This window comes from Prionailurus viverrinus, chromosome B2 (assembly GCF_022837055.1).
Source record: "Prionailurus viverrinus isolate Anna chromosome B2, UM_Priviv_1.0, whole genome shotgun sequence".
Lineage (NCBI taxonomy): Eukaryota > Metazoa > Chordata > Mammalia > Carnivora > Felidae > Prionailurus > Prionailurus viverrinus.
In genome coordinates, this window is record NC_062565.1 from 96,510,508 (window position 1) to 96,536,111 (window position 25,604).

The following is a 25,604-nucleotide window of genomic DNA, read 5'->3' on the forward strand; positions in this document are numbered from 1 at the left end:
ATAATAACTAGTATTAATGTGTCTTTATATCCTGAACTCGATGTATAGCTCCTGTTCTTTCGGCTTTTTGATGCAGGTCATTCCCTCGGGGCTTTAGATGGAATTCCTGTTGCAGTAAAAGACAACTTTAGCACATCAGGCATTGAGACAACATGTGCATCAAACATGCTGAAAGGTAAAGTTTAATTGACCAGAGCATTAGTAGTTTTACAAAACTAGTTTTTCAGTTTAAATAAAAGGTAAGATACTAAAGCACCAAAGTATTCTGAGACCAGTTATATTTGCAAAAGAAGTACTTATGCTGGTGTATTTTTACTATCGGCTCTTGCAGAATGCAGAACTATTCCTTAGAGGTAGGCCAGCTTATTGGATGTATCCTATTTAGGAAATTTTAGAAATCCCACTTAGGAAGACTCAATAACTGACCACCAAATACACACTAAGTGACCTCTGACTCCCACTCATTGATAATATGGGAATAAGGGCCTGTCATTACCCCTCTCTGTGAGGATTAGCACCTATTGTCTAGTTGTTTTGTGTTTCCTGAGTCTTCCATCTTTTATGTCACTATACTTACCTGCATATAGTGATGCTTAATTTTGTTCTTTACAGTTTAGTAGGTCAAAAGGAAACATGTTTATCAAGATTTGGGGATCCTAGAAAGACAAAGAACTAGAAAAAGCTTATTCACAGTGCTGTACCCTAAAAGAAAGTCTCTGGGGAATATGCCACAGGTTCCTCTAGGAGCTGTATTATTGTTAATTGTTCTGGAATATACACTAGATGAAATTTAAATGAGAATAGAGATCTATGTGTGACTGGAAATAGATAAAAATTACTGTGTGATGTAGCATTTCAAGTACAATGGGCAAAATAATGATGTGCTGTTAGTTTCAGATGAATTGGGTACATCTCTATTATTCAGTATTTAGTAGTACGAACTGTTATAGTCTATGTTTTTAGACGATAAAAATAGTGAATATGCCGACTGTCTTTGGAAAATGTAGAAATTAGCAGTAGAAAAATTAAAATTAACTAACCTCAGGAAGAAAGTACTACCTACAACTCAAATTAGAAATAATTAACACATGTCAATATGGACAGCTTAGTTGCAATTTAAAATCTTGTTTCTTGCATGTGATTCACATGTTCATGTTTTTTTCTCCTACAACAAAAATAACTGATTTTTTTCAGGCTATGTACCACCTTATAATGCTACAGTAGTTCAGAGGTTGTTGGATCAGGGAGCTGTCCTGATGGGAAAAACTAATTTAGATGAGTTTGCAATGGGGTAAGTAAAATTGAAATTTTCTTCTCTTGTATTTCTTTCATCTTTGTCTCGGTTTACTTTCATATCCCATTATCTTGATACTATAGCTTTATAGTAAACCTTGAAATTAGGTAATAAGAGTCCTTTAACTTTTTCAAAATCATTTTACATAGGCTAGGTGCTTTGCATTTCCATATAAGTTTTAGAATCAGTTTGCTGCTTTCTGTAAAGCTTAATTGGATTTTGATCATGATTGTGTTGAATTTACAGGTCAGATGGGGAGAATTGACATCTTAATATGTGTCTTCTGATCCTTGAACACTTTATTTCTATCCCTTTATTAGATTTTTAATTTTTCTCAGCAGTGTTTTTATGATTTTCTGCATATAAATCTTGTACATAATGTGTTTGATTCATTCCTGAGTATTTCATTTTTTTAATGCTATAGAAAAATGGTATTTTTTCCATTTCTAATTGTTTATTGTTAGTATATAGAAATATAATTGATTTCTCTGTATTGAGCTTGTATCCCACTGCCTTGCTAAGTTCTCTTATTAGTTCTAGTTGATCTTTGTAGATTCTTTGGCATATTTTATGTGGATGATCATGTCATCTGCAAATACAGACAGTTTTATTTCTTCTTATTTCTCTTTCTTTTTTGTGTTGGTTAAGACTTCAGTACAATACTGAGTAGAAGTAATAAGAGCAGATATCCTTTCTTTGTTCCTGATTTTGGAGTGAAAAAATTCAGTGTTTCACCAAAGCATTGTTTCATAGAAGCAGAGTCTTTGACTCTCTTATTTACGGTGTTATCTCTTGGCACTCAGTAAATATGTTGAATGAATTAATCCACGGGAGTAAACTTGAACATAGGTCATTAGGACATTGCCTTGAACAGCTGATCAAAATGAACATCGTCAGTGAGAGTAAGTGGACATCATTGTACCTCTAGATGTGATTCCCTGAGAAGAACACACCATCACCTATGCAGTATTCCAGCTGAGAATGTTAAACCTGAAACTAATCACAGGGAATCAGAAGATAAGTCTGAAATGAGAAACATTCTATAAAAATATGAATATCATAAAAGACAAAGAAATGCTGTGAAAATATTCCAGATTAAAAGAGCCTAAAAAAGTAAAACCTAAATCTTATAGAAGAAAATGCAGGAGAAAAATCTTTGTGACCATGAGTTAGGCAAAAATTTCTTAGATGGGACACATAAAGTACAATCCATAAAATAAAAAACTGATAGACTGTACTTCTCTAAAATTAGGAACTTCTATACTTTGAAATACACTGTTAACACATGAAAAAATAAGCCACAGCCTGGGAGAAAATATTTGCAAAACATATATCTGAGAAAGAACTGGTATCCAGTATATACAGAAGCTTTCCCAACTCAAAAATCAGAAAACAACCCAATTTAAAAGGGGGGAGGGGTAAAAATATGTAAGCAGACATTTCATCAAACCAGATATATAGTTGGCAATAAACACATGAAAACAATACTGAACATGGTTAGTCATTAAGGAAATGCAAATTAAAACCACAAGGAGATACATACATCTTTTAGAATGGTTTAAAAATGACAATATCAAGTGCTGACGAGGATGCAGCGCAATTGGGTTTCTCATGCAATCCTGGTAGGAAATGCAAAATGGTATAGCCATCTTGGGAAATAGTCTGGCAGTTTCTCATAAAGTTAAACAGCATAGGATCCAACAATCTCAGTCCTGCTATTTAGTCAAGAGATGAAGAGGTATATTGACATGAAAGCAATGGCCAGGGTCTTTCAGTACAATATTTATTGTGGCTTTATTCATCATTGCCAAAAACTAGAAATAACTCCATGCCCATTGGCTAGCAAATGATTTAAAAAGTACAAAAAGGGGCTAATGAGACAATGATACCTAAATGCAGTACCTGATGTTAGACTCCATCCCTTACTAGGAGGGGGAAATGCTGCAGAGGACATTACTGGATCAGCTGACCAAACTGGATTACATACAGTACGTTAGATAAAAAGCATTGTGTGGATGTTAAATTTACTGAGATTGGCTACTGTGACCGCATAAGGGAACACCCCTAGTGTTAGGAAATGCACACTGAATACATAACTAAAATATTTAGGAGTAAAGGGCCATGATATATATAATTTACTTTTATGTGGTTTGTGGGGGAAGAAATGATCTGTACATGTTACACACAACGTGTGTCAATCACACAAATCAAATTGGGTGGCTTTTTAACAATAAGTGAAGCTGGGTAAAGGGTATAAAGTTATTTTCATATAATTTCTATTTTTGCAGTTTGCCTATAAGATTGAAATTATTTCAAAACTTTTTAAATAAGTTATTAATTTTCAACTATGCTTGTCTTAACACGTCTGGTTATAGAGGGAATCCTTCAGAGGACTTCCTGTTTAACTCTTTGAATGTTTGTGACCCTCTTAACCTGGAACACCTGGATTTACAAGGGAAATCATCATAAGTTGAATTGGATAATCAACTGGGATAAAAATCTTAACAGACTAGTTTTTTCTCCTTTCTCCCACACGCTCTTACTTCCCATCATCCACCTCCTCAACCATCTAATTAATGAAAGCTACATCTAAGCAGGCTTCTTGCCTTTTCCAATTCAAGTTCCAGTGGATTATACAGTGTTAGAAGTAAATAATATGATCAGGAGGTGAAATCTTCATATAAAGAACCAAAGTTTCATTAAGATATCTTGCTTCACTTCATCTCAGATCTGGAAGCACAGATGGTGTATTTGGCCCAGTTAAAAACCCCTGGAGTTACTCAAAACAATATAGAGAAAAGAGGAAGCAGAAGCCCCATGGTGAGAATGAGGATTCGAATTGGCTTATAACTGGAGGAAGCTCGGGTGGGAGTGCGGCGGCAGTATCAGCCTTCACGTGTTTCGCGTAAGATGCTTTTTTCTGTCTGTATTGTAGAGCCCATCAAAACACAGTCATAAACCATACTTACAGTCCAACAACAGAGTAGTTCATACCGTGCCGTTTTCATTTCTTTTTAGTGACTTATTTATGCTCGACTTATTTATGATCGATATATCAACATTATATCTCATAAATGTGTTCAACTGTACAGTATACTTAACATGTATTTTATACATATAACTTGAATTTTAGGTATTTAAACTCTTCCTCTATGGGGCGCCTGGGTGGCTCAGTCAGTTAAGCGGCCAACTTCGGCTCAGGTCACGATCTCATGGTCTGTGAGTTCTAGCCCTGCGTCGGGCTCTGTGCTGACAGCTCAGAGCCTGGAGCCTGCTTCAGATTCTGTGTCTCCCTCTCTCTGACCCTCCCCCGTTCATGCTCTGTCTCTTCCTGTCTCAAAAATAAATAAACGTTAAAAAAAAAAAATTAAAAAAAATAAACTCTTCCTCTATAGTGTCTGGTTCTCTTAAAAACATGCTTTTATGGATCTTGCAGAATAAACCAGTTAGTGTAATTAAATTTCACTTATAAAATAATTTATTTGGGTGTCTGCTCATTGATTGTACAAATATTTAGGGACTAATATACTGTGGCTTTGGCTGAGTGGTGCTGAGCTGTTAATTATGGTTTATCCTTCAGCTAAATCTGGCTTTTGTTTAAAAAAGGGGGTGGGTGGGGGAAATGCTCCTAATATGTATCAATAGGATATTTAAAATAGTGTTTTCATAAATCTACCACTAATAATGTGCATCACTGAGTAAAGTTTTTTTCAAGTTTGTTAGGAGCTGATTTGTTCAACTGTCATTGTTTGTATTTGGGAAGAATCCACCCATCATGCTCTATGTTTTAAGTCTCATTTGTAAAGCATTTTTTTTTTAAATTTTTTTTTTTCCACATTTTTATTTATTTTTGGGACAGAGAGAGACAGAGCATGAACGGGGGAGGGGCAGAGAGAGAGGGAGACACAGAATCGGAAACAGGCTCCAGGCTCCGAGCCATCAGCCCAGAGCCCGACGTGGGGCTCAAACTCCCGGACCGCGAGATCGTGACCTGGCTGAAGTCGGACGCTCAACCGACTGCGCCACCCAGGCGCCCCTGTAAAGCATTTTTTAACCACCTAAAGAAGACTAAATAGATTTCACTGTTATTTATCTGTTTCAGTATAAATACTTTAGTAGTACTATATGTATTTTATTTCTCCTTAATTATCCACTGAAATGAAGCTCTTTCACAGACATTGCAACCAGTAAATTATTTATATTTTTTTAGAGCTATGGAGATTTAGAATCTTCAGGGTTTTTTTGTTTTGTTTTGTTTTTAGTTTCTCTGAAATCTTATTTACAAGTAAAACCATTTCATTTTATCTCTGTGGAATTTTAGAGCACTGCATTAATATTAATGAGAGTTCTGACAAGTTAGGACTGGAAGATTAGGTGCTTTTTTTTTTCTATCTTCATCACCCTACTTAATGTTCAGCTTTCTGTATGTGCTCTGAGAAGATGGCATTTTGACACATAATTCCTATGGAAATGTAGGTTTTACTTTTACACCGCCGTCAGTGAATCCTAATAAGAAAACGTGTCCTTTTAGAAATTGTTAAAGCAACAGCCTGATTTTGTAGCTCATATGGACTTGTTAAGAAAGACAATCTCATCTGCATTTTCTGTAGAGCTCAAGGGCCTAGTAGTCTTGTGCAGCTCAAAGCTTTTTTCTGGGTATATTCAGCAGAAGCACAGACCCAAAGTAACTCCAGACTGAATGGGTCCCAAACTATCAAGTGTTCTGCTTTGTTTTTCCCCCTTTTGATTTGCTTCTTTTATAATAGTTTTTTTTTTTTTTAATCTTTATTTATTTTTGAGAGAGAGAGAGAGAGACAGAGTGTGAGTGGAGGAGGAACAGAGAGAGGGAGACACAGAATCGGAAACAGGCTCCAGGCTCTGAGCCATCAGCCCAGAGCCCGACACGGGGCCCGAACTCCCGGACCGCGAGATCGTGACCTGGCTGAAGTCGGACGCTTAACCGACTGCGCCACCCAGGCGCCCCTATAATAGTTTTAAAAACAGGAAAGTTCTTGGTGTATTACACAGCCACTAAAAGGAATAAGCTAGAGTGTCATGGAAAGATATCAAAGATACACTGTTAAGTGCAAAACAAGTTGCAGAATAGTATATATAGTATGACCTTTCTGTTAAAAGCAGTCATTACATATGTATATATGTTATGTGCATGGAAGTGTCTGGATGACTATTATCAAAATTGATAACAGGATTATTATGGAGGCAGTGATTATAAGAGAAATTTCACTTTATATACAATATACTTATATAATACCTAATTTTTGTAGTTGGCGCATACACTTTTCTAATCAGAAAAACCTTTTTTCCCCTGAAATAAAGTTTTAAAAAATGTTTAATTAGGGTAAAACATACATAACCTAAAATTTATCATCTTGGGGCACCTGGTGGCTCAGTCAGTTAAACATCCGACTTTAGCTCAGGTCATGATTTCGCAGTTCGTGGGTTCGAGCCCCACATCAGGCTCTGGCTGATAGCTCAGAGCCTAGAGCCTGCTTCGGATTCTGTGTCTCCCTCTCTCTGTGCCCCTCCCTTACTCACAACCTGTCTCTCTCTCAAAAATAAATAAACATTTAAAAAAATTTTTTGTAAATTAAAAAAAAATAAAATTTACCATCTTAAACCTTTTTTTAAGCAGGCTCCATACCCAGCGTGGAGCCTAATGCAGGGCTTGAACTCATGACCCTGAGATTAAGACCTGAGCTGAGATCAAGAGTCAATTGCTTAACAGACTGAGCCGTCCAGGCACTCCTCCTCCCCACCATCTTAACCATCTTTAAGTGTACAATTTAGCATTAAATACATGCACGTTATTGTGCAGCCAGTCTCCAGACCTTGTTTAATTTGCAGAACTGAACCTAAGTACCCATTAAACAACAGCTTCCCATGTGCCCGTCCTCCCAGCCCCTGGCAATCACTGTTCTACTTTCTGTCTCTATGAACTTGAAGACTCTAGGTACCTGACGTAAGTGAAATTGTTCAGTATTTGCACTTTCATAACTGATCTGTTTTACTTAGCATAATGTTCTCAAGATTAGTTTTTGCTTTTGTTTTTCATAAGAAAAACATGTACTCTGGAGGTAACTGGGCAAAGAAACGGACGCTTCATAGTTCGTAATGCAAATACAAATATGAAAAATTATTAAAAAATGCACGTTAACAAAGCTTTTTGGTTTTTTAAATTAACCACATTTTAAGAACTTCTGGTACTCAGTGATGATAATGAAACATGAGACCGAATCTGATTCACTGCAGTTGGGAATATAAATTGGCAAAAGCCCTCTGACAAGTCATTTGACGATATAGATTAAAAATTTAGAATAACAGGCCCTATGGCTCATTAACTCTACTTCTTGGAAGCCAGCCTAAAACATATTCAGACGTATAGGCAAAGATTTATGTTTAAAGGTGTTTATTACGAAGTAATTTATTATGCAGTTATTACCGTAATTGGCAACAACATAAATGTTTAAATTAAAGTACATTTCTATCTATGATTCTAAATGAGGTAGCGGAAGGTTCTGTATATGAATTTCTGGGAGTGGTGTGTTTAGTTTGTGAAAACATACTGGATAACTGCCATGAAAGGAAGGTAAAAGATATGTATACATATTGATAGGAGAATGGGCTTTAAAATCCCGGGAATCGCCAATTGATAGGATAGAACATTATATATATTTTAACTTGTCAGTAATTTTAGTGATGTAGCAAAAGGCTCCTGATAAGCAAAAAAGAGATGGCAACTTGTAATTACAGAATGACCTGAACTATGAAAGAAAAATGCATTTTTAAAAAGTCTTGAAGTTAATATGCCAAAATGTTAACAGTGTTTGCCTCAGGTGGTAGAATATTTTGTTTCTTCTTCATATTTTTCTAGTTTTTAGAAATTCTCTGAGACAGTCGTGTCTTACTTTTGTGTAACCAGGGGCAAGTAAAGTTGAAAAGTATACACTTAAAAACAGATTCCAGATATAATTAGAGATACATCATTTTTCTAAAGAAAGTTCCATTTAAATTCCAGGGCTTTAGGATCAGATACAGGAGGATCGACCAGAAATCCAGCTGCCCACTGTGGGATTGTTGGTTTCAAACCAAGCTATGGCTTAGTTTCTCGTCATGGTCTCATTCCCCTGGTGAATTCCATGGATGTGCCTGGAATCTTAACCAGATGTGTGGATGATGCAGCAACTGTGTTGGGTATTTATATGATTCCATAGAATTTCAAAACATTATAAATTTCACTGTAAAAACAATATGTCTGTCATTCCTAAGTATTTTTCCTCACAGGTGTGCTGGCTGGGCATGACCCCAAAGATTCTACCACAATACAAGATCCTGGTAAACCATTTATGCTTTCCAGCTTGACAGATGTGAGCAAACTATGTATTGGAATTCCGAAGGTATCTCTTCCCTTTCATTAGTTCACAGAAATACTGTCAGATCAAATACAGAGCCCAGGCCTAGGCAACAGACTGGTTGGGGTTGAATCCTGCTCATGCCACTTTTATTAGCTATGTACCCTGAGCACGTGACTTAATCTAAGCTCAATTTCCTGATCTACAAAATGGGGATAACATTTTTGATCTCAGAGAATAGTAAGGTTTCAATTTGGTAACATCGTTGGGATATAATATACAGCATGGTGACTATAGTTAGTAATACCATACTGCTTATTTGAAAATTACTATGCGAATAGATCTTAAGGTTCTTATCACAAGGGAAAAAAAATTCTTTAACTGTATTGTGACAGGTATTAATTTAGACTTCTTGTGGTGATCATTTCTCAACATATACAAATATTGAATCAAACATTAAAACTCTCATAATGTTGTGTATCAGTTATACCTCAATAAAAAAAAAACTAATGATGCTAAGCAGGGGTCTGTAAACTTTTTCTGTAAAGGGTCAGTTAGTAAATATTTGAGGCTTTGTGGGCCATGCAGTCTGTATTGTAACTATTTAACTCTGCCCCTGTAGTGTGAAAGCAGCCATAGACCATGTGTAAATGAAAGAGTGTGGCTGTGCTCTAATAAAACTTTATTTTCAAAAATACCTGGCAGGGTGCTCGGGTGGTTCAGTCAGTTAAGCATCTGACTTCGGGTCGGGTATGATCTCATGGTTCGTGAGTTCAAGCTCTGCATTGGGCTCTCAGCACAGAACCCACTTTGCACCCTTTCCCCCTCTCTCTCCGCCCTTCCCTCTTATTTTTCTCTCTCAAAAATAAAATAAAAAAAAAACATAAAAAAAATATATCTAGCAAGTTATATCTGGCTCATAGGCCATAGTCTGCTAATTCCTAATGTAAAGGACATAGCCCAGAACCATTCCTTACATAGTAAAATCTTAATAAATATAATACTAATAATGATAGTAAAGAAGGTAACATTTATTAAGCCTTTACTATTGTATTACAGTAGCAATTGAGTAATTCATATATGAAAGTAAATACATTAAATTATTGACCTTCAAAAAATATTTTAATTTTAAGCTTACCAATAATTTCTTGGATAATTTTTTGTTGTGGGACACTGTCTTATGCATTGTAAGACGTTTAGCAACATTATTGGCCTTTACCCTTAGAGGTACCACTCCCACCACAGCATAACCCTACAAACAAAGATGTCTGCAGACATTACCAAATGTCCCCTGGTTGAGAGAAAGGGGATAAAATTGTCCCCAAGTTGACACCAAGTTGAGAGAAATACTTTCTTTAAAATTTTCAGTTAAGATCATAGCTATGTCTTCTTTTAAAGATTTAGAAAAGAGTACAGACCTATTTTAGAATTGTAGATCCTCTACTTACCCACTATGTAACTTTAGGAAAATTAATTGTCTAGTCTCACTATTTTTCATTAATAAAATGAAGGGTGATAATAACCTATATCATGGGATTGTTAAAAGCATTAAATGGGAGAACCTTTCCACTTATTTTTTATTAATGTTTATTTATTTTGACAGAAAAAGAGCACAAGCAGGGGAGGGGCAGAGAGAAAGAGAAAGGGAGAGAGAAAAATCCCAAGCAGGCCTCACACTGTCAACGCAAAGCCTGACACAGGGCTCGAACTCATGAACCGTGAGATCCTGACCTGAACTGAAGGCAGACACTTAACTGACTGGGCCACCCAGGTGCCCCAAATGAGAGAACCTTTGAAAGGCATCTAGCAGAGTATCTGATAATGAACATTTAGCAAATATAGCTTCTCCAACTAGTTCTCTAATCTTTAATATTGTCATATCCAGCTTATAAATAACTAGTACAGTGCTTGCCATGCCATAAACACCCCTAAATTAGTTCAGTCTTTCTAGCTACCTATCAGGAATTCAATCAGATTTTCTAATGTATTGCCAAAGGTCCCGAAGAACATAGTTTTATAAAACCATGTATACAGATGTTCTAATTTCTGTATCTTGACTTTTTCCAATAAGGAATATCTTGTACCAGAATTATCAAGTGAAGTGCGATCTTTTTGGTCCAAAGCTGCTAACCTCTTTGAGTCTGAGGGGGCGAAAGTAATTGAAGTGTCCCTGCCCCACACCAGTTATTCAATTGTCTGCTACCATGTATTGTGTACATCAGAAGTGGCATCAAATATGGCAAGATTTGACGGGCTAGAATATGGTAAGATGGTTGTGTCTGGGTTTTTTAAAATAGTTGCCTCAAATATTTGACAGTTTTACTTGTAGGGTTAAGAAACTTATTCCCCGAGATAATGTTAATGATTTAGACAAGTAAACCAGTGAATCCTCTTGCCTTTGTCATTTAACCTTCTGCTTACTGTATTCCTTGTACATATCTCCGTATGTTTGGCTTCCCTCTCTGAACTGTGGATATTTTAAAGAAACAGTATCTTATCTTTGTATTCTCAGTCTGTCAAATGTAGTGCCTGGCACATGGCAGGAGTTCAGTAGTTGGATGGATGGATGGATGGATGGATGGATGGATGGATGGATGGATGAGGGAGTGAACAAATGATGTTTCCCTGTTGGTTATTTTCTCCTCTCGACTTGATCCCTGACTGGTAGGCACAAGGCAGATAAAGAAGAGGAGCCACTAAGGACAGTCTTCCAAAAGTTTAGTATTGGTCACAAATGTGAATCTACGCTTGCTTTTCAGCCAGAACTTGACTTCCTTTTCAAATGATGTTTACCTCTGTTTTGTTTTCAGGTCACAGGTGTGACATTGATGTGTCTACTGAAGCCATGTATGCTGCAACCAGGCGAGAAGGGTTTAATGATGTGGTGAGAGGAAGGATTCTCGCAGGAAACTTTTTCTTACTAAAAGAGTAAGTAATTAAGAATTTCCTCCATTCTTGAAAACTCAGGAGTAAACTCGTAATATGTCTATCAGGTATTACAAGTTGAGATATGCGCTAAAGAAGCAAAATTCTTATGCTTTGAATTAGAAATCACAAAGGCCTGCTTATAGTACTTTTGGTTCCTGGTTATTCAAACGCAAAAAAAACACATTGACACTTTAGCTAAATGATTAGTACAAAACTAGGTAGGAAGCCCTAAAGAATTTTAGCTTCATTAAATGTCCCCTGACTATTCTTGCCACCTTGGCTTATTGTTGTTAGACACTTAAACAGGAAGTTACATTGGTATATCTTGAAAAATTGAGTAAATTAACTTGGTTTTCCCTTACATTATGTATCTCTTTGCTCCAAGAAAGAGTTCTAAATTACTGGGGCTCCTACTGAGATTGTCTTCAATATAAGTTTATTCATCATCTCATAAATAGGATTCATCTTGCATACCACCAAGTCTGTCTAAGAGGATACTTTCTTGTGAAAAAACAAGAATGATTGTTGTAATAAATACTTCTAGAGTTTTTCTACATGCCCTTAAGAACAGAAAGCATTTTGTTGTCTATGTATCCCTTCAGGGCCTATGCTTAGGATTGCTTTTTCCAAAAATATTATTTGAACAGCCATGATGAAAAACAGTATGGAAGTCTCCCAAAAGATTAAAAATAGAACTACCAGATGATTCAGCAATCCTACTTCTGAGTGTGAATCCAAAGGAAATGAAATCAGAGGAAATGAAATGCCTCAGAGCATTATTCACAATAGCTAAGACATGGAACTAACCTAAGTGTCCATCATCAGAAGGATGGATAAAAAAAAATATGTGGAAAAAAAAAGAGGTTAGAGTGGGAGACAGCCAAAGCATAAGAGACTGTTAAAAACCGAGAACTGAGGGTTGATGGAGGGTGGGAGGGAGGGGAGGGTGGGTGATGGGTATTGAGGAGGGCACCTTTTGGGATGAGCACTGGGTGTTGTATGGAAACCAATTTGTCAATAAATTTCATAAAAAATAAAAAAAAAAAAATATGTGGTGTGTTTATATCCAATGGAGTATTATTTAGCCATTAAAAAGAAGGAAAACTTGGGGCGCCTGGGTGGCGCAGTCGGTTAAGCGTCCGACTTCAGCCAGATCACGATCTCGCAGTCCGTGAGTTCGAGCCCCGCGTCAGGCTCTGGGCTGATGGCTCAGAGGCTGGAGCCTGTTTCCGATTCTGTGTCTCCCTCTCTCTCTGCCCCTCCCCCGTTCATGCTCTGTCTCTCTCCCAAAAATAAATAAACATTGAAAAAAAAATTAAAAAAAAAAAAAAAGAAGGAAAACTTGCCATTTGTGACAACATGGGTGTATGGTGAGGTCATTATCCTAAGTGAAACAAGTCAGAGAAAGACAAATACTATATGATCTCACATATACATAGAATCTAAAAAAAAAAGCCAAACTCCTAGAAACAGAAAGTAGAATGGTGGTTGCCTAGGTCTGGGCCTAGGGGAAATGGGGAGATGTTAGTCAAGGGTACAAACTTGCAGTGATAAGATGAATAGGTTCCAGGGATATAATACACAGCATAGTTATTATAGTTAACAGTACTGTATTATGTCTTTGAAAATTGCTAAGAGAATAGATCTTAGATGTTATTACCACACAGACACACACACACACACACACACACACACACACACACATTGTAATTATGTAAGGTGATGTGTTAACTAACCTTATTGTGGAAATCATTTCACAATATATACATATATCCAATTATCATATTGTACACCTTAAAAATACATAATTTTAATATGTCAACTACATCTCAAATAAAGCTGAAAACAAACAAAAAAAACCTAAAGATGTTTGATTATGTTCCATGTTAAAAGACCCTTTTCCTGCAAATCAAAACTACAATGTGATATTACCTCACAGTTATCAGAATGGATAAAATACAAGAGACAACAGGTGTTGATGAGGATGTAGAGAAAAAAGAACCCTCTTACACCATTGCTGGGAGTGCAAACTGATGCAGCCACTCTGGAAAACAGTATGGAGTTTCCTCAAAAAGTTAAAAATAGAACTACCCTACTATCCAGCAATTGTACTACTAGGTATTTCCCCAAAGAATACTGAAACACTAATTCAAAAGGATACACATCCCCCTATGTTTACAGCAGTGCTATTTACAATAGCCAAGATATGGAAGCAGCTCAAGTTTCCATCAGTTGATAAATGGATGAAGAAGATGTGATACACACACACACACACACACACACACACACACACACACCATGGAATATTATTTAGTCATAAAAAATAATGAAATCTTGCCATTTGCCACAAGATAGATGGAGTTAGAGAGTATAATGTTATGTGAAAATCAGTCAGAGAAAGCCAAATACCCTGTGATTTCACTCTTATGTGGAATTTAAGAAACAAAACAAATGAGCAAGGGTGGGGGGAAAGATAGACAAACCAAGAAACAGATTCTTAATTATAGAAAACGAACTGATGGTTACCAGAGGGAGGTAAAATGGATAAATTAGGTGATGGGGATTAAAGAGTGCACTTGTCGTGATGAGCATCAGGTGATTTATGTAAGTGTTGAAGCACTGTATTATACACCTGAAATTAATATAATACTGTATGGTAATTAACTGGAATTAAAATAAAAACTTAAAAAAAACACAAAAATAAAAGACTCTTTTCCATATTGACCAGATGATTGTAATGATTTGGGAGTAGGAAAAGAAAGTGAAATACTGCTGAGAAATTTTCTAAGCAAAGACTTTTATGAAGCTGAAGATGTTATATTTGGCACTAACTGATGAGACTCAAATTGTATATCTCAGGGCACAAGTTGATGGACTGTATAGATCACTGTAACAGCATGAAAAGAAACTGATGGAGAGGAGTCTGAAAGCTTCTTCCATGGTCACCAGTTGGGAGTATTGACAAAAGGAAGTGAGAATTTCTGCTGGTATCCCTGTCTTTTGAGTTCAGGCATTTAAGTAACCTTTTTTGTTTTGAGGGGTTTTGTTTGCTTGTTCATTTGTTTTGTGAGGGAAAGATGGACATGAGTGATAGGAAAAATGGAATTTGGGTGTACTTTTTTTTAATCTTTAAAAGTCAATTTATGTGCCAGGAACTATAACAATACCTAACATTTTTTTTTTCTTCATGTGGTAACTCAGTTTACAGTTTTGTCATTCTTCTACTACCTTGTGTTCAAAATCACAAATTTATTGAATTAGGAATCCATGGTTTATTTTTAATGAAAATAATTATTTACATTTGAACCCCATTTAAATCTGCTTTTCTTTTCTATTTGTCTTCAAATTGTCCTGTTCTTTTAACCTCTTTTCCTGCCTTCTTTTTTTTTTTTTTTTCAACGTTTATTTATTTTTGGGACAGAGAGAGACAGAGCATGAACGGGGGAGGGGCAGAGAGAGAGGGAGACACAGAATCGGAAACAGGCTCCAGGCTCTGAGCCATCAGCCCAGAGCCCGACGCGGGGCTTGAACTCACGGACCGCGAGATCGTGACCTGGCTGAAGTCGGACGCTTAACCGACTGCGCCACCCAGGCACCCCTTTTCCTGCCTTCTTTTATTTTTCTTTAAGTAATAACGTTTTTCACAAAGAGATTTAAAACAAGGAAAAAAAGAGTCATTGATATTTGCCAAAATATTTAGTATTTCTGTTGTTTTTTATTCCTTTGTGTGGATCCAAATATCCATCTGATGTAATTTTCTTTCTGCCTAAAGAACCTTAATATTTCTTGTAGTACAATCCTGCTAGCAAGGAGTTCTTTCAGCTTTTGTTTATATGTAAAAGTCTTTACTTTACCTTTAATTTTGATAGATATTTTCTCTGAGTATAAAATTCTAGATTGATAGTTTTTCTTTCAGTACCTAAAAGATCTTGTTCTGTTGTCTCTTGACTTGCATAGTTTCTCAGAAGTCTGTAGTCAGTCTTATCTTTATTCCTTTGTGTATAACCTTTTCCCCTCCCACCTGTGGGTGATTTTATCATTAGTTTTCAGGAATTTGACTGTGATGTCCCTTGGTGTGGTTTTCTGCATATTTCTTCTTGTTTAGGGGTTTGTTTAGCTTCTTGAATCAGCTTCTTCGGTTTATAGTTTTAATAAAACTTGGAAAAATTTTGGCCATTATATGTTAAAATATTTTTTCTGCTCTCCCCCTTTTCTGGGACTCCATTTATATGTGTGTTAATTTGTTTGACGTCATCCAAGAGCACTAATGGCTCCATCCTAGTTTCTTTCTCTCTTTTTTAGTCTTTGCACTTCTTTTTGTTTGTTTGTTTTATTTTTTAAAAAGTGTTTATTTTGAGAGAGAGTGTGTGTTGGAAGGGCAGAGGTGGGGGACAGAGACAGAGGATCTGAAGCTGGCTCTGCACTGACAGCAGAGAGCCTGACACAGGGCTTGAACTCACGAACCCTGAGATCATGACCTGAACCAAAGTCTGATGTTTAACCAACTGAGCTACCCAGGCACCCCAGCATGCTTCTTTTTGTATAGTTTCTATTCATATCTTCAGAATCACTGATCATCTGCTGTCGCATCCAGTGTTGTTTTTATGTTTTGTATTTTTCATTCCTAGAACTTCCAAGTAGGTTTTATTTCTTCAATTCCTTCATCATTTCATGTTTTCTTCTATCTTCTTGAACATATGAACATATTTACAGTAGCTGCTTTAATGTTCTCATCTGCTAATTCCAACATTTCTGTCATTTCTGGATGTCTTTATATTGATTGCTTTTTACCCCCTAGTTTTTGGGTCTTATTTTCTGCTTTTTAGCATGACTGGGCATTGTGACTTTTACCTTGTCATATGCTGGATTTTTGTTGTATTCCTTTAAACAGTGTTGGGCTTTGTTCTGGGATGTAGTTATTTCGAATCTGTTGGATCCTTTCAGGACTTCCTTTTAAAAATGCTTTGCTAGGATGAGTCCAAAATGGCCTTTAGTTTAGGTTAATTTACCTCTACTTTAGGCAATACCCTTGAAGCTTCTGCCAGACGCCTCATGTATTATGAAGTCTTTCCACTTTGGCTCTTAGGAACATACACTATTTCTAGCCCTATATGAGCTCTTGGAATTGTTTGATTTTTCAGTGGTTCTTTCCCCAGCTTGAGAATTTCATCTCCTACAAGCACAGATCAGTACTCAGCCAAAGACGGGAGGGCTCACTGCAGATCTCTTGAGCCCTCTCTGTGTGCTACTTTTCCTATTCAGTACTCTTCCCTACACGTTCCAGTTGTCTTGGCCTCCCTGAACTTCCAATCTTGGTCTCTTTAACTTTCTGACAGCTGCCCCCTGAAACTTGCATAGGTTCCTCCCGTTTGAGCTGAAGCCTGGAAACTGCCTCCAGGCAGTTCTGAACTCCCTCTCTTGAATGCCTGTTGTGTAGTATCTGAAAATGGTTGCTTTATTTTGCCTAGTTTTCTTTCTTTTTTAATTTTTTTTTAACGTTTATTCATTTTTTGATAGACACAGAGCATGAGCAGGGGAGGGACAGAGAGAGAGAGGGAGACACAGAATCCGAAGCCAGCTCCAGGCTCTGAGCTGTCAGCACAGAACCCCACACAGGGTTCAAACTCATGAACCGTGAGATCATGACCTGAGTTGAAAGTGGATTAGGGTCTATTTCTAGACCCTAATATTTATAAATATAACCCCCACACACAAATGTTGGGATCCTCAATTTTTAAAAACTTGTGGTTTTTTTAATGTTTATTTATTTTTGAGAGAGAGAGACAGAGAGACAGAGACAGAGACAGAGACAGAGCATGAGTGGGGGAAGGGCAGAGAGAGAGTGAGACACAGAATCCGAAGCAGGCTCCAGGCTCTGAGCTGTCAGCACAGAGCCCGACGCGGGGTTAGAACTCATGGACTGTGAGATCATGACGTGAGCTGAAGTCAGACGCTAACCAACTGAGCCACCCAGGTGCCCCTTGCCTAGTTTTCTAATTGTTTATTATGGCAGGGTAAATTGTATCCCTGTTACTCTATCATTAATGGAAGCAGAAGTTCTGCTTTTGAACCATATTTAAAGTAGGAAAAAGTTTAATAGAAAACAAAAAATGTTTTAATAAAATTGAGGTTTGGGGGATGCTATTAATGACATTATTTAAGCCATCAAGTGTTATTATTGTACAAATTATAGGTGATACTTGCATTTATCTCCCTATAGGCCCTGTGGTCCAATGATAGTAAGGGCATTTGATATTTCTATAAGATTGTTTTTTTTTTAATTTTTTTTAACATTTTTATTTATTTTTGAGAGACAGAGTGTGAGCAGGGGAGCGGCAGAGAGAGAGAGAGAGAGAGAGAGAGAGAGAGAGAGAGACATAGAATCTGAAGCAGGCTCCAGGCTATGAGCTGTCAGTACAGAGCCCAACGTGGGGCTCAAACCCACCAACTGTGAGATTATGATCTGAACGGAAGTTGCATGCTCAACTGACTGAGCCACCCAGGTGCCCCTATAGGATTCTTATAGCACATTTTTGTCTTTATTGTATTTGGTACTCAGTAAGACTGGAGTAGTTGTACACATTTTTACAGGTGAGAAAACTGAAGTTTAAAAATGGTACTTTTGCCAGCCTTTCTAGTTCACTTCAGGAGGATCTAAAGAGTGCTTTATTTTTCCCTTTCTTTGCATGATTGACTAATAGTCACTTTTGTAGCTGGCTAATTCTTAATCTTTTCAGTAGAGTAAGCATCTTTTCATGAATTTCAGATTCCCATTCTGGGGGGTGTTCCTATCCATAAAATACAGAATTGCAGACACTCCAGTTTATCTTTCCAGAGCCTGTCTCCTTGTGTCTAATTATGATGGCATATTAGAATTTTGAAAAATTTCAAATTCTTATAATAATGAGTTATCATTATACTACAGGTGAAATAAGACATTTTAATGAAGGTAAAATTCAAATAAGCCTCCAAAGACCTAAGTTCTGATCTTTCCTTTACCACCACCAATCCATGTAATCTTTGGAAAAGTCATTTGACTGCTATGCGCTTGATTTTTTTTTTCACTTGAAAATAAATGTTCTGGTTTAAGTATGTCCATGGAAGTGTTAATATTTTGTGATTAGATGTGTAGAATTGTATCTAGCGGTGAATTCTGATTAAGCTCCTGATACAGATTTTTAGAATAACAGCATACTTGAACAAAAATCATTTTTGTGTGTTGTTAGGGATCTCAGCGGTGCCTGCTTATAAAGGTCAAGAATCCAGTCACTGTTTAACGAGCCTTATACATGAAAATTGATTCAAAGAAATAACAAAAAAAAATCCTTAAAATATCATCTATTCTTTTTCCACAGAAACTATGCAAATTATTTCATCAAAGCACAGAAAGTGAGACGGCTCATTGCTAATGATTTTGTGAATGTTTTTAACTCTGGAGTGGATGTCTTGCTGACCCCCACCACCTTGAGTGAGGCGGTGCCATACCTGGAGTTCATTAAAGAGGACAACAGGACGCGAAGCGCCCAGGATGATATTTTTACACAGGCTGTAAATATGGCAGGTGAGGATCCTTTAGGAATGTTCTGGTTTTCTTTAAGTTTTTAGACTGGCATCTGGTCTTCAACTTAGATTCTAACTACATGGTTCTCTGAAGGCAACAGCTTGTCCTTCTAGAATGTTTAGGGGTGCATGTATGTGTGTGGTGTGTGTAATGTTTAGGCATGCGTGCACTTGACCCACCATGCACACGCATATTCAGAATCAGTCCCCTTAACAGCATAATTTTAACTTTACTTTGGAAATTTTCAAACCTGTGGAAAAGTTGAAAGAATGGTATAATGAGTACCCATATGTCCTTTGCCTGGATTCATTCATTTTGCCTCATTTAATTTCTCCTTCCTCTCGTTCTCTCTGTACACACACACACACACACACACACTTTTTTTAGCTGAATAATTTGAAAGAAAGTTTCAACATCATGATACTTCACCCCTAAATACTTTAGCATAAATCTTCTAAAAATACAAACATTCTCCTGCATAACCACAATTTTGTTATCATATCTAGGAAAACTAACATGAATATAATAATATTCTAAACAGTCCATATTTACATTTTCTCAATTGTACCAAAAATGTCTTTTATAAAATTGTTTTTCCCCTGATATATTACATTTGCTTATCTAGCAAATGTAATGTAAAACAATCTAGAACAATCCCCTAGTTCTCTATGTTTTTGGTGGTTTTTTTTGTTTTGTTTTGTTTTTTAGGGCTACATCAAACAGTGTTATAATTTTTGTTTTAGTCATCAAACATAATGTAGAAAACTCAAGAAAAGGAAAGCCTGTTCTATTTCCCCATACTTTTATCTACTATGTTCATTTCTCACTGGCATATAGAGTCTTTATTTTATCATATCCTTTTTGTTTAAATTCCTTTAGCTCTTCTTCTAGGGTAAGTCTGCTGGCAACTAATTCTCTTCACTTTCTTTCTAAGAATGTCTTGGTTTCCTTTCATGTTTAAAGGTTATGTTCACTGGATATAGGATTTGGGGTTGACATTTCTTTAGCACTTAAAAAATGTTATGCTACTTTCTTCTGGTCTGCATAGTTTCTGATAAGAAATGCCCCACCTTCTAAATTTTTTTTTAATTGACATTGACTTTTTTTTTGAAGAGTCTAGTGCACTTGCCCTATAGTATGTCCCATCCATAATCTGGTTTTGTCAGATTGCTTCCTCATGATTCGGTTGAGTCAAACAACTGTTGCAGAAATACTATATACTCTTCATGTCAGGAAACAGTTCATGTCAGTTTGTTCCACTTTTAGAGACTTTAAGTTGATCCCTTGGTTAAGGAGAAAATTGCCAGATGTTTTCCTTGTAAAGGTACATTGTTCCTTTTATCAATTATAACCAATTGGGGAGCTGATACTTTGAGATTGCGTGAACATCCTATTCCCCAACAATCTTTTTTTTTTTTTTTTAAGTTTATTTATTTTGAGAGAGAGAGCAAGCAAGCATGAGCAAGGGAGGGGCAGAGAGAGAGAGAATCCCAAGCAGGCTCCATGCACGGAGCCCCATGGGGGCCTCAATCTCACGAACCACTCATGACCTTAGCCAAAATTAAGAGTCAGCACTTAACCGACTGAGCCACCCAGGTGCCCCAATAATGTTGAACCCAGTTTTAGATCTGTTGATGATCCTTGCCTAAATTATTTCTTAGAGAATTACAAAATGTTGATTTTTCTGTTTCTATATATATGAGCTGGCAGTCTTCTCTAAAGAATAGCTTTCCCTTTTTTTCAATTCAATGTATTGTAAACAGTTACTGTCATTATTGGTTTTGATGTTCAAATTGTCCCAAATTTGGCCAACAAGAGCCCTTTCAAGTTGCATATATCCCTTAGACCTATCCCCATTAATTTCTAAAAACTTCCTTATTTTATGGCATAACAAGATATCCCAGGATTTTTTACTTTCTCTGCCCCAAACCTGGAATTAAAACTACCCTGAGCTACCATTTCTCATATAACAAATTGGCCAAAATTCAAAAGTTCAACAACATACTTGATCGGTAAGGCTGTCAGGGAAAAAGCATTTTGCCAGTGGGAGTTCAAAATAATACAACTTTTTTGGAGGGGAATTTGGCAATGTCTAATTACATATGCATTTATCACTTGATGAAACAATCCCTTTTCATCTGAGAAACTTTCAAGAATACTAAAAAACATGTACACAAGGTAATTCACCGGGGCATGGTATGGAATAGCTGAATACTGAAAACAACCCAGATACCCAATCATTGCAGATAGGTGAATAAATTATGGCACAAACCACATAACGGAGTGCTATGCAGCTATAAAAAGGAATGAAGGAAGTCTTTGTGACCTGATACACAGTGATTTCCAAGATACACACACACACACACACACACACACACACACTCACACACACGTATATACATATATATATATATATTTTTTTTTTTTTTTTAATGTGTATTTTTGAGAGAGAGAGAGAGAGCACATGTGTGTGAGCAGGGGAAGGGCAGAGAGAGAGGGGGACTGAGGATCCAAAGCCAGCTCTGCATTGACAGCAGAGAGCCTGATGTGGGGCTCAAACTCACGAACCAGAAGATCATGACCCAAGCTGAAGTCAGATGCTTAACCAACTGAGCCACACAGGCGCCCCTCTGAGATACATTGTTAAGTGAGCAAAGGAAGGTACGGAAGCACGTATATCATACAATTTTTGTTATGTTTTTAACCTCATCTGTCTTGTACCTACAAGCATTGGGAAGCAGAAGTCTCCACTTCTTACAATGAAGAATTAATTCGTGGGTTTCCTTGTTTTCTTCAGGATTGCCGGCGGTGAGTATCCCTGTGGCGCTCTCAAACCAAGGGTTGCCAGTAGGACTACAGTTTATCGGACGTGCATTTTGTGACCAGCAGCTTCTTACAGTTGCCAAGTGGTTTGAAAAACAAGTACAGTTTCCTGTTATTCAACTTCAAGAGCTAATGGATGATTGCTCATCAGTCTTTGAAATTGAAAAGTTAGCTTCTGTTTCTCTAAAACAGTAGTGATACATATAGCATACAAATTAAAATAACTTGAAAATTTTATAGCCTAGGGAAGTCAGATGATCTTGCTAAATTCCTATAATTTGGTTCACTGTCAACACAGTCATTCCTTGGACTCACTTCTTAAAATTCTTGTGATATAGTTAATTAATTATAAATCATCTGTCAGCATTTATTAAGTATCCACTAAGTGTAAAGTACAGGACTTCTGCATTAACACAAGATACATGTTCCTGAAAAATGATGCATTCTGAAAAAATGTTCATTGATAAGAACAGAGCTTAGAGTAAAAGTAAGCTTAGGGATAAACCTCTCAAAACTTGTACATCTTTGTAACCAAAGTGCTGATAAAAACTGTGTAATTTGTACCTCCAGAGACAACCTGAACAGCCAGGCAGACAGGTAGTTGAACATGTGGTGGAGGCTGTCCCAGGAGATGTTAAAAATGCACAAAAACAATAAAATGGGAGTATTTGCTTCTGAATTCTGAACAAAGGAGGTACAAGAGGAGCTCTGAGCACCGGAGGAAGTGCAACCTGCTGAGGCCCAGAGTCATGCAGGACTGGGGGCATGCCTCTCTGGGGAAAACCACAGGTGCAGACACTCTTTATTTCTCTAAAAATAGAGCTGCAATGACTGAGAACTTTCTCCTTTTTTGCTGAAGGTGAAAATTTTACTTCTGCTCTCCCAGAACCCCATGCCAAGGAACCAGAACAACTCCACGTTGTACTGACTTCATTTTTCTATTTAACCAATCACAAATGAACTCATTGGTGTCACAGAAATATTTGTTGTAACCTTGAGAGACCATCTTGGACTTGAAACTTGGTCGTGGATCATGACTTTAGTGGGAAACTTTCAAGATACACAAGAAATACCCAATATGAAAAACTTGTGGATAATTTGGTGAGGATGCCAAAGAGAGGAGGCCCATAGCCTCCTCCTTTACCTCAGATTCTCTGTTCCTTATGGTTTCCTTGCCCTCTTGGCTTTCTTTACAGGTATTCTCTATTTTGAGTCCCTTGAACCCAAAGAGACATTAATGAGAATCTGTATTCAAAAATTGGGAAAATATTTATGAAAATCATAGATCTACCTGGTATAGTTTCATCATTGGATTTGTCTTTGCCAGAACACCATTGTCATCTCGTGTTGATCAGGTCTTCTAATTTGTCATTTGTATGTTACTATACATATATGTCAGAAGCTGAATTATTTTTTAATAAATTCACTTTGTTTAGTAAGGAAGAAATCTTTTCTAAATATGAATTATATGAGGGGGAAATGTAAGTGGCAGAACTTTCTGCAGAGTCACTGGAGTGTTGGCATGGTAGAAAGTTAACCTGCCTGTTACCTTTTCATTAATAGTTTTCTCTCCTCCCAGGATCCTTCCATTTCCAAATACTCAATTGGACAAACTTTATATAAAAGCCTTCGGTGCCAGGCCCACTAGTTTTCTTACAAATCTTGACTCTGAATCCCTGAAAGAGGAAGAAATTCACGAGAGAGAACTGCATTATTTTAATTTTTTTTTTTAAACATTTTTATTTATTTTTGAGACAGAGACAGAGCATGAATGGGGGAGGGTCACAGAGAGAGGGAGACACAGAATCTGAAACAGGCTCCAGGCTCTGAGCTGTCAGCACAGAGCCTGACGTGGGGCTCGAACTCACGGACTGTGAGATCATGACCTGAGCCGAAGTCCAACACTCAACCGACCAAGCCAGCCAGGCGCCCCGAACTGCATTATTTTATAAGAGGGAAATCCATCTTAGCTGAAGGAGCTAATATGATGTAAAAAGCAAGCAAATAATAAATCTTTGCCCTAGTCTTTTTTCAATGTGTGTATAATTTGAAATAACTTTTTTTTCCAAGAATGTGTATACAGTTTCTCCTATTCCTGTCTCTCTTATTCGTGTATCTCTGCTTGAGCTGCACTAATGATGTGAATCCTGAAATAAGGAAGTGAAACGTTGAGTGTTCTCACATAATTATACCCAACTAGCATGAAATAATACCTAATTTGTTTTTCTTTCTCCTCCATCTTTACCCTAAATCTAGGAGATCTCATTTTACCAAATCACTGTCTGGGAATTTAAGTGGGAAATGGTTTCTGTATCCCAGCTAATTAAACCCTGAAATTGTTAGCAGCAAAGCAATTCTGAAAGGCAGAGGTGGCTACAAGTGTAAGATGAGTTCTCTGATCAAACACAGCAAAACAAAGAACAGTTAGATTCAACAACAGAAGCATTGCTAGAGTGAAAAAATGTGATGAGATCACAAAACCTGGCACCCCAACACCACCAAGAGCCCAGGGAGCAAGTGGGAAAGTCGCATTCCCAAGAAAATCACTTGAAACCAGGGAGGCAGAATGTTCTCTTTGGCCATTTGCTACCAGGTCATCAGGAACACAGAGGACCTTGAGCCAGCTAGAAAAGAGCATGGTTTGGAAGAGGAGCTTCTAAGAATGACAAAAAAAGAAAAAAAGAATGGTGACTCCCATTAGGAAATCACCTGTACCTTCTAATGGAGAGAAGAAATACCTTTAGGATTTTAGACTGAAGGACAGTGAAGAGAGCTGGTATAGCTCAGGGATCCTACAGACTGTGTCATACCCTGTTCCAGTCAAGGACAGGAGCAAGCTAATGGAATTTCCACCATAACTTTCATTCATTAACTACTTTTAACTCCCTCTCTTTCCGCAAACATCTGATTATCTATACCAAGGCTAAATAGGTACTGACTGTGCAAGCCTAGGGTAAAATTTGTTCATTGTGGTAAGAAGCGCCAGAGAACAGTTTAAAGCAGGTTTTCCTCAGTTATTTCATAACTCAAGCAGCATGTACACTAAAACATGAACCTGAAAATTTAATAAAGTCAAATAACATGAGAAAAACCCAGCCAACATTAAATAAAAGTAATTATTGGAGGATCTCAGTAGGTTATTTTTTTCATTTCTTTTTCTTCACACCTCAGTGGGATATAAGCCCAAAAGGATTTTAGGCAATTTATTAAAAACATTATTACAATGGCATAAAAGTAAATAGTTGAGGAAATAAGTATGACGATGAAAGTAACGAAAAAGAATAAAACCAGGAATAAAATCAAAAATAAAAGTTCTCCTCAAGATACACAGATGCTTAAAGGTATATAGTATGACATAGTGGGGAATTTTCCTGTAGGCTACCTAATGGATAAGGCCACCGGTTTAAAAATCAAATAAACTTGGGTTTGAACCCTATTATTGCCATTTACAAGATGTGTAACCTGTCTGAGCTTCAGTATCCTGACTTGTAAAATAGAGATGATATTTACTCCAAGGGATGTTTGGAAGGATTAAATTTAAATGACGCATGATGCCTTGATAGACTAAGCACTCAATAATTTGTAGCTATAAGTAAATGCATACAATTAGGAATTTAAGTCATTTTCT

The 25,604-nt window shown here is 36.9% G+C and overlaps 1 protein-coding gene across 6 annotated transcripts in view; it reads left to right on the plus strand.

Moving 5' to 3' along the window:
* QRSL1 (glutaminyl-tRNA amidotransferase subunit QRSL1) overlaps window positions 1-23,775 on the plus strand; it is a 32,506-nt gene extending 8,731 nt beyond the window's left edge. The window contains exons 3-12 of one of the 6 annotated variants that reach the window (XM_047857838.1): window positions 77-175; window positions 1,195-1,291; window positions 4,023-4,199; window positions 8,331-8,506; window positions 8,597-8,709; window positions 10,736-10,928; window positions 11,475-11,592; window positions 18,948-19,153; window positions 21,882-21,961; window positions 22,547-23,775. In XM_047857838.1, the coding sequence (XP_047713794.1) occupies window positions 77-175; window positions 1,195-1,291; window positions 4,023-4,199; window positions 8,331-8,506; window positions 8,597-8,709; window positions 10,736-10,928; window positions 11,475-11,592; window positions 18,948-19,153; window positions 21,882-21,916 (1,214 nt within the window). In that variant the 3' untranslated portion in view covers window positions 21,917-21,961; window positions 22,547-23,775. Of the gene's footprint in view, window positions 1-76; window positions 176-1,194; window positions 1,292-4,022; window positions 4,200-8,330; window positions 8,507-8,596; window positions 8,710-10,735; window positions 10,929-11,474; window positions 11,593-18,947; window positions 19,154-21,881; window positions 22,212-22,546 lie in introns of those variants that run through there. The other 5 variants (XM_047857835.1, XM_047857836.1, XM_047857840.1 and 2 more) reach the window with 5 other exon arrangements.
* Window positions 23,776-25,604: the final 1,829 nt, after the last annotated feature.